At 40.2% G+C, this 10,044-nt stretch overlaps 1 protein-coding gene across 8 annotated transcripts; it reads right to left on the minus strand.

The window, feature by feature from the left end:
• Positions 1-109: 109 nt before the first annotated feature.
• On the minus strand, positions 110-9,808 carry LOC129844818 (SKI family transcriptional corepressor 1 homolog-B-like). 8 transcript variants are annotated; one of them, XM_055912964.1, is made up of 9 exons: positions 8,741-9,808; positions 5,896-7,642; positions 4,952-5,039; positions 4,764-4,862; positions 4,496-4,564; positions 3,362-3,436; positions 2,844-2,918; positions 2,096-2,161; positions 110-1,739 (listed from the first exon to the last, which is right to left on the minus strand). In XM_055912964.1, the coding sequence occupies exons 2-9, from the start codon at positions 7,630-7,632 to the stop codon at positions 1,645-1,647; spliced, it is 2,304 nt and encodes a 767-aa protein (XP_055768939.1). In that variant the 5' UTR covers positions 7,633-7,642; positions 8,741-9,808; the 3' UTR covers positions 110-1,644. The 8 variants fall into 8 exon arrangements, with proteins under 8 accessions (XP_055768939.1, XP_055768938.1, XP_055768941.1 ...); XM_055912963.1 differs by having other exon boundaries at positions 110-1,742; XM_055912968.1 differs by having other exon boundaries at positions 1,649-1,739; positions 2,844-2,907.
• Between the last annotated feature and the right edge of the window lie 236 nt (positions 9,809-10,044).

Consider the following 10,044-nt stretch of genomic DNA (forward strand, 5'->3'; position numbering starts at 1 on the left):
AAACAACCTGGACGCTAAATTAATTTTAAATCAGGTTGTTATTCCTTAAAGGTTCCAGCAGGTGTCAGTATCGTTCCTATTAAGAGACATTCAGGAGACAAGGCAAAAAGAGGATTAACTTTTTAATCGTATTTTACATTAATTTCTGATATAATACATACATGAGTCTTATTGGCCCTTAATAGGGTCACAACAACACTTTTTAAAGGTCATATATATCGTGGAAAAAATAACCAACTGGCTTGGAATTGATTAAAAAAAAAGAATGGTTACGGAAATCAACTGCACAACATGGAATTCAGTCACAAATGGCAGTTTCAAGTCTCTTTACGTGGCGTCTTGGTTTCCTTTAATCTCCTCCCCACCCATAACTCTTGCCATGCACAAAGGATTGACATGACAAAATAAAGCCTACATGACATAATTAAATACACAACAAATAGGTTTGGTTTCTGTGCCTGTGGTTTATTTAATGTATGGTAGGGTTCTGACGAGGATTCAAACCCTTTATTAAGTACAACAGAAGCTGGGTGTGTCTTGTAACCGAATGCTCAAACCATACGGAAGAAATATACCTTTTATAATGAATATACTGTACATGGTATCTATGTATGATTAAAAACAATCATAGTTAAGACTGAATGAACATTCTATTCACTGTAAAAGACTTGTGTTCTGTTGTGTGACATTTTAGGCAAATGGAACCTTTTTAATTAGCTCAAGGTTGAAAGGTCATTGGTTACTTCGAAAATAAGTGCTAGAATAAATGTTGGCGCCATTAGAACAGTGTTTCCCTTTCCTGGTCCTGGGGACCCAAAGCGGTGCACATTTTAGTTTTTGTAACAACACTCACACACTTGAGTCAACTAATCAACAATTCATCATCAAGCCTTTGATTTGAATCAGGTGTGTTAGGGCTAGGACAAACTAACAGGGTGCATCACCTTTGGATCCCCCTGGTCAAGCATTTGGGAAACGCTGCATTAGAAGGAAGTGTATTCTATACATTAGATGCCTAACAGAGTTTACTTTATCCAGATCAGTAGTATTGTTGCCAATTTTTAAAGTGCTTTACATCAATAATATACATTGTTAAATGTTTCAGATGGACAGAACAGATTAACGAATAACTTAAACACAAATAAATATATGTAAAAACACATACATACATGTGGTAAAACAACCCAAGAATGCTAGGATTCATGTTACTTATGAAATATCACATTATACAACTCATTGCACATCTCCACATATATATATATATATATATATACGGGATATATAAAGAGCAATGGATTATGATTCAAAGGGACTTGGTGTGTCCATATCAAGAGCTCTTTACAACTTGATAACTGTCTATAAATACAACACATACAATGGACCAGTCGTTTGGTCTTGGTGTATCGTCAAGAGTTCTTTTCAATGGAAGGTCTAGTTCTCCTAACCTCCATAGCCACTTCTTCTGGGTGAAATAAATAGCGCTGGAGTGTGTACACAGGTTGTGAATCCTTGGATGACTGATGAGGGAGGGCAAAAGTCAAGAAGTTACGTAGAGACTGTGACTACTTGAGGTGGGTGTCTCTCTTTTTGGCTGCAGTGAGCTGTACTGGAGTCAGTGTGTGTGTGTGGGGGGGGGGGGGTCTATTATGGAGGCAGCAGAGGGGGTTTGAAAGTACAGGCTCCAGTACAGTGGCGAGGGGTCAGCATCTTGCAGGAGAAATGGTGCAGGGCGTCATGAGCTTCTAGGGAGAAAGGGGATGTGTCACTTCAAACACTGGGCAGATGAAATGTATTTGTTGTATTTCTATCCACACTATGTATTCTCTCGTCCTTTCCTCTAAGTTCAGTCTACATGTCACAGTAGTTCTGCTCAATATCAAATGAGCTAGGAATTCGCATATCATAAGGACACACATGCTAGCGAAGAATAAAAAGTAGCACTTGCATAGGTACGGTTGGACAATAATTTGACAAAGACTACTAGTCATAATCAAAGTCCACTAGAAGGCTATGCTCTTGCCCAGCTAGCCATTGAATTAATTCACAAATGGACTGAAACTGGATACATGTTCTGTTTGTGGACCATATAAATTACCTTTTAGCTTCTGTTGTATTGCATAACGCGCCTTTCTTTCTTGATCCAACTCGCTGCACAAAGTGTCTAAGCAAACAACACATAAATAATAAGAAAAAAAAAACGCAATAATTGAGCTACAAAGCGGTGGTTTGTAAACTTTGAAATGGATGACTGTAATTTATGTAGTTCACCCTGGGGTATTTTGAGTGACCTCTTAGTGTAGTTGAAGTGTGTATTTACACTACCGCGTTCCAGTAACTCTAGAACTAGTCTATCCGTGAAAGGGCGGCATCAGCTGTTGTCGTCTACTGTATGTAACTGATACGACGATACGTAATGGTCTGCCTTTTACATTTTCCAGTGCGTGATTTAGGAGAAAATAACATTTACAAGCAAAACACAGCGAAATCAATCTCTCTATGGTTTGATATTATTGCAGTTCATTCGACAATTTCCAGTCAAATTGCGAAAAATGTTGACTATTTTACAGGAATGTTAAGCTATTATTTGTAGATTGTGGACATGCAGCCTAATCCTATAATGACCGAATTTATGCAAGTGTCACTTTCCCTTCTTCATTCTTGTGTGGTACAAGGAAGCAACAAAGTCAATATGACTGTTCTTGTACATGCATGTTTTCATACGTTAGAACGTCAATGCTATAACGATATGGGTAATTTCATTCAATTTAAGTCGAGACATATTATTTAATTTATTAAAACATTGACCATTTAGCATATTCCGATTATTTTTCCTGGAGACTCACCTCGGACAATATGAAGCTGTTGCACCATCTCTTCTCTGTAGGACAGTTCCCTCTTCATTTGGTCCTGAAAATTATCTGCATAGTGAGCAAGCAGACGGCTACTATTAACACAGTGCGCAAGTCCAAATAATAGAATTTAAGCCTAATGGGTTCTCAACATTATGACATATGACTATATTAAAACAAAGACCTCAATGAGTGGGAAACAGGAGCAGCTCTCGCTTTTGAAGCTAAACAATAATTTACTTCCATTTCAGCACCATGCCGCTGTCCACTAATGTTTGCTTCATTGTAGTCAATATGTTTGCTGTATGTCTCTTTATGTTTAAACTCATTCTGATACAGGCTAAAATGGTGGAAACGTGAATGACTTTAACTCTTAAAAAATAAAGTTACATTTAAAAAAAAAACTAAGTTAAGAGATCAAGTTGCGCCTGTTTCCCCTCATGTAAATCTTTCATATCAGCTGCACCTCGACTCTGTGTATGTTTAAGCAGTAGGACAATAAAGCGTCCTACCTTTTAAACTTTGAAATTCGCGTTCCAACTTTTTTCTGAGCTCCACTTGTTCGACAAGCTGTTTCTGAAGTTCCTCTGCAAAACGAAGCGGTCATCACCATTATCATAATCGTCGTTGTAAAAAGGCAATAGGCAAAGCTGTAAATTCCAAATGTGGCTTTCAACATACTAGGCCTATATATTGCAGACCTATCTTAGATAGCCTGTTCAACAATTAAAGCATTTGATTTTGATTACAGGCATTTATAGGCCTAATACAATACAGGCCTATGGGTAAAAACAACCACAATGTTTCCCTTGGTTTATTTCCCTATAGTATCGTAATAACTATTATCAGAAGGCCTATGGTTGGAACGCTAACAGTCGTTTAGCCTCACTGTGTCTCCAAGCATGGTATTGCTAAATAATTAGCTCCATCGCCTCGGGGTTAGAGGCTCGAGCGCCGCAGCTTAATGGCTGGGCTCGTTAAAATATTAATAGTGTAAAAACGATTTCGTGTTACAATAAGTAGAACAATTCCGTTTCTCATAATTTAACATTAGAGGAGGTTAACGAATGGAAAACAATTCAAACGTGACCGTGCAAACTTGTGTTAAGCTGTAGGCATAACATTTTTTTATCAAGCGATTAATAAAAAAAATAGATTATTAGACAGATCATACTAGGTATTATGTTGTTAGTGCAGTACCTAGATATTGGAAGGGAAAACCTCACCAGTATAACATATTAGACTGGTGATTCCACACGTCGTAGCCTACACAAGACCAACATAGAAAATGGTTCTCATGTTCCATAAAAAGGCGTATAATTAACAACAAGAGTTTTTTTTCGAATGTTGAAATGGTAGGCTTTGAGGAAGTAGAGCTACAAATAGAGCCGCGTTCACACGTGTTCGTTATGTTTAAAATATAACTCTGTTAATCCAATGCTAAATATGATTTTTTTTATTCACAGAACCGACAATTAGCCTATTATGTTTAGTGATTTCCACCTTGCTTTGTTCAATTTAGAGATCTAATGACTTGAAACGAGGCTAGGCCTACTTGTTGGTCGTTTTGCATGAGGCTTTTTTTCAGAAACTATTTTTCAATATGAACAAATGTCAATGATCGTTGATAAAAGTCAAATGATTACCTTTAGCCATGTTTTCGATATCTTTTTCGTGGATCCTACTGACGTCATGCTGACGTAACGCCCCATCGCCTGCAAGAGAAATATTAAAGATGGCATCAGCTCATTAATTCATCTAATTTACTCAATTTTCTGTTATAAATTAACATATTTGCAACAGTAAAAAGTGAAAAACCTTTGGCTAACAATTTCGTAACAAAATATAATACAGTAGTCTGTATTACCATGGTAGGCCTACTAAACTTTTACACAGTTGCACACAGAGACTCACATGTTGGGCTTTCCTTTGCTTGGTCCTGATAGGCTCCCTGTGGAACGTCCTCTCTTGTAGGAGAACGTTGTTTATGTGGGTCGGAAACATGGAGGACACCTGATAAAGACAGACAGTAATAAGCGACGTGCCTATTTGCATACAGAAACTATACCATGAATATGTACTATGCAAGATAATAGGCCTACCGTTCGATTGCAATGGGCTGCTATGTTTTGATCCAAACGTAGATGGACAGTTCAAAGGCATTTGTCCATCCTTTTCATGTGTGTACACCTGCAAAATTAACCATCGCCATTAGTCAATACAACTGCAATTATCTATAATTCTCTTAATTTCACAAGCAATTCTTTGAGCGGATATACCCACGTGACACGTCTCCAATTTATAATTATAGGTTAGTAATTCAATTGTTGTCCACCTATCTAAATTGCGGTTTGACTGACATTAGGACGAGGCCGGCGCAGGCCTAACCTTTTCCCAACACACTACAAGGCTCGCAGTAAACACTCCAAAACAGAACCACTTCAATTATCTTTAGAACAAAAGACAAGACACGGGCCTAGGCTCCCACTCGGCGACCTTATTAAAACAGGCCTACTCCATTCTCAATCTCTTTAATATTGGGACGATGGTCTTTTTTGTAAATGTCATTGCCAAAATGTATTTTAACAAAAGATAATTTCCATATTTGTTCCAACCTGCCAATGTATGTCTAAACAGGCTCAGCCTTCTGTAATGTCAGGGTTTTCAACAGCACAATAAAACGTCATGCGAGAAGGCCTGGGTATAGTTAATATAAGCGGCTTTTTTTCTTCTTCATTTGACCAAAATATGAAATCCCCTTGCAAAAACGCGTTGAATACATCACATTGGCCTACTGTTTAGGCTTCACACTGTTAAAAGCTGCCAGCCATATCAACATCCTATATAGCATAGGCCTATGACAATTGGAACATTAAACATAGCATGGTGACCATGCTTTATGCCCATGCATTTACAAGACCAAACATCACCCATTTTCATATGAGATCCAAACAAGTCTCCATGGATTGATGCCTAAATTATTTTACAAACATGTGCGTAAATAGATTGAACATCAAAGCACTCATATGGACATTGGCACACTTACTTCGTACACCGGTGTATCATGGCGCTCTGACACCTGTCCACCCTGCCTCTCGTCATCAGAGGACCCGGAGTGGGGATCTTCCGGGTGTGGTCCTGGACTTGTCCCCAGCTCTTGACTATCTTCCGGCCCGGAATGGGCTGAGTTGAGGGGCGGGGGACTCTGACGGTCCTCCACTGACAGTTGGACTGACTCTTCATCCTCTTGTGCCCTGTTTGACTCCACGTCAACGTCTGGGTCGTCCACGCTATCCACATCCGGGGACATAGACCTATAGCTAGAACTTTCACTCACGAAATCTGGCGATAGGTAACCAGAGCGCACACCGCTGTACGTGTCCCTGTTGCCGTATAGCTTTGCAATGCTTTCGGCGTCTTTCACCACAGGTCTGAACGCAGAGATGTAATTTATCTTCCGTGGAGTTGTGGGGAGTCCTTCCGTCGACCGGGCCTCATCCCCGGATTTATCCTCGTCGTTCCGGGTGGATTGTGAGCTGGAGCACCGTTCGCTGTCGTGAAAGCTATCCTTAGGTGTGTTTGCGCACCGGTCACTTTGATCCGATAACTCGAGATCACTCTGTCGGACACTTAAGAGCTCTGTGGGTGGTTTGGGTGGTGACTGTTGATACGGTGGCATCGGTAGGCCACCTGCAGTAGGCCAAAACATCGGGAAAGAGGGATAGATACTGTCCTTTGCTCCTGGCCAAAAGACACCCGAAACGTTGGTTTTATTTGTCTCTCCCACTCCGTCGTCCTTCTTTTGACACAGTCCAAACGCAGGGAATCCATACGGGTGGGGGAAGAGAGGTGGCTGGATCTTTTGAAGCATCCCAAAGCTCTTGCTGGGCACAGGGATAACCGGGTAGTTCCGGACGCCATTTGACAGACTGATGTTAGGCCTACCTCGGTCTTCGTCACAGCGCAACGTTTTATGGGGTACCTCAGGGGAACTTCTTTGGGTTGGGTTACTGGTGGAATGTGACTTCAAAGGAGAGGACATGGATGACCCACTCATAGGTAGCGTCCTCTTACGACTTCCCCCGTTGAACATCGCTTTAACATCCTCCCACGCGTGGGCAACATCATCCGACGAGCTTTTGTCTGTTAGTTTGAGGTGGCGCCTCCACGAATTGAAGTTTGCTGCGTCTGGCTGTGTATACTTGGACTCGGGAGTGCGATGGGAGTGGAATATGAATTTATTTGGGGAAAAATACATGTTACAATATGTGCATTTAATGCACTTGGCCCTCGAGCTGTTATACCTTGCAGGTATGAAGCTACCTCTGCTTCCCCAAGCGCATTCATGAGAGACATCAAAAGCGAAATTTTCCGGTAGCTTCGGTGGGTTGTGAGCACCGAGGAATGATTTACATAGCCTCTCCGCCTCCCGCTTGGTGATCATACCGCAGCGCCGCGAGGAGATTGGCATGGCGCCAGCGCGCCTCAGTATCTCGAGCTGGACGGGCGTGCACTGGACGCAGGTGATTCCAAGAGCAACGCGTCGGTTATGGATTTCGTTGTAACTGTAGTTCTTTAGCAATGTGTTGGATATCTGCGCCAAGCAAAGTCTTTCCTGGCCATCTATGACCAAAGACACGATGTGCACTCCATACAACGCGGTCTCGCTGACTTGGTTAGGCTTCAGGGAGATGGGGCTGGAGAAGGGCTGAACGTCCTGCTTGGAGCTGGGGGAAGAGCTGGAGTCTCGTCCCGCTGGTTGTTGATTGGGTATCGACTCCATTCCTGGAAGTCTGTAAATAAATAAAATAATTTTAGGTTAGCCTATTGCACTACCAAATAGGCCTACAGTTGGCATAACTCCTGTCAAAAAAATGCACTAGCTCTAAATTGTTTGCAATTCATTCCTAAGAAATAAATAAAGTCCATGAAATTATAGCTTTGTAATTCATCTTACCAATAGGCCTACGCACGCACATTTCGTGCAATAATAATATGGTCAAGGTCTTAAAAGTAACGCAGAAGATCAGTATTATTATTATTATTATTATTACACACTTAGTGTTATTATAGAACAATCAAAAAAAAATTCAACCCAGCATTATTCACAAAAGACAAGGATTAGTTAGCTATTCGTTTTTGGTGACACAGTTCTAAATAAATACATAAATAATAGCCTAATAAATAAAATAGGTCTACATAATTTAATATAAACGTTCAATTTTATACGATCATGTTTAGTATAGACATATTAATATTAAGTGTCTACATTTTTTTTTTTTTAATTGTATTGTATTTTTTTGTAGGACTATGCCAACTAAGGCTATCCATGATCAGTTAGTTGTTTATTGACGGGACCTTTTCCTGTCCTCTTTAAATCGGCTCAGAGGCGAGGGTGATTACTTAAGAACTACATAAGATCCTTACACGCAAAAGAGCAGAAGGAAAATACACTCTGAGCTGCGCCAATGCGCTTACCAGAGAGGAAAAGAACAGCTAAGCTGCTTTCTTGGTAATTACACGGGTTCAATTGTACGTATTTGATCTGTTAATAAAAGACTAGTCATATATATAATTAAAACATCGCATGCGTGTCTCCCTAGATTAACGTAGGTACAACGGCTTATAGGCCTACAATAAAATAAAATAAATCGACTTTTACAAAAGGCAAATATTTCCCTCACATCCGTCACATCTTTTTTGTTTTGCGCAACGGTTGTAAATATATGTTCTATAAGTCTTCCGAAAATAATATATTAATTGGAAAATAAATTAAAGGTAACACTTACGAAAAACATGTCAAATATGAAGCTGTTGTGACTGGTGATGAGACATTAAAATTTCAATAGAAAATACACAAGACAACGAATTGAAAAGAGTAAGATCTTTACCTTTCTTTCTGGAAAAGAACACAGTACTCCTAGCCTTAGGAAACAACTTTTCATCAAAAAGTTGAACAAAAATCCCCGACACAAGCAGAGGTCTAGTCCGAGATAAAAATATACTGTTGCTGGATGGACCAAGCGTTCAGACTAGCTTAATATCTCTCTGTCTCTGTCTCAGTACAGTGAACGGACTTCCATCCTCTTCGACTCTCACGGGCTGAGTGGCGCACGAGAGAGTGACCGCATGGCAGTCCTCGAGCCTTCGCCACTCCTCAAGACAGCAGTCGACGCTCCTCACTGAAGAAGTGACCGCTAAACTAATGGATGGCAAGGCACACCCACTTAGCGTTCCTTCTCTTTAACTATATTATCTCCTGGACAATGAAGGAACAACAGCCACTAGGCTATCTCTTGATCCATTTAAACTTTACTCAGTGGATCTTTCATAGAAGTGGGGGAAAAAAACATTAAGAGAAAGATAGATGGATAGATATATATTGCATTAATATGGTGTGCTAAGTAGTAAGGTGCATTTGATAGATTTCTATATTGACACAATTAATGACCAACGATATTTTAATAATAGACATAATTATAATTTGATGCGTGCTTTTATTTGTCCTATTTCACACATGTAGGTACAAGTGTGTATTATACCCATGTGCTAATTGGAAATGTTTTTATGATTTATTTATTTTGCATATCCCAACTCTTCATCGGAGAGTAACTGTCCCTACCAAATGCCAATGAAGGCCTATAGACTATTTCCAGTATTAACAAACGAGCAAATTTAGGACAAAACTGAATATGAAATCGAAGGCAACAAAATGGCTGAATGTATCATTTATCAAGTTCCATGACCATCTGTTTTGCTTCTCGTGGACACGCAAATCAATTCCAGCCCTTCTGGTAAAGACGCCATGAATTTTAAGGCTCGCGTGCTTTTGTTCGAATGTCAAACAATTGGACACGTTTTAAATCACATACTGTGCATTCTTAGATTCTGCATTGAAAATGGACCGAATCCTAGATGAGCGGATAACTTGCCTCGGGCGGGACTGTCATATGCTGCTGCACACCCTCCCCCTCTCTCAATACCCACCACCCACGAACCAAACTGTCAGTAAATGAAGCAAATTTGTTGAGCACACAGGACACGGTGCGAGCAGATTGCGTCTACAAATAGAGTGATATATTAGAGCAATAGGCTGAGGTTAGTGATGAAATCCAATACTGTAAGACCATATTAACTATTCATAACCTGATCAATGCCCTTCGGTTAACCCCAGTAAGCCTTGTGCTGAGGTATC

The sequence above is a fragment of the Salvelinus fontinalis genome, unplaced genomic scaffold, assembly GCF_029448725.1.
Source record: "Salvelinus fontinalis isolate EN_2023a unplaced genomic scaffold, ASM2944872v1 scaffold_0233, whole genome shotgun sequence".
In the NCBI taxonomy this organism is placed as follows: Eukaryota; Metazoa; Chordata; class Actinopteri; order Salmoniformes; family Salmonidae; genus Salvelinus; species Salvelinus fontinalis.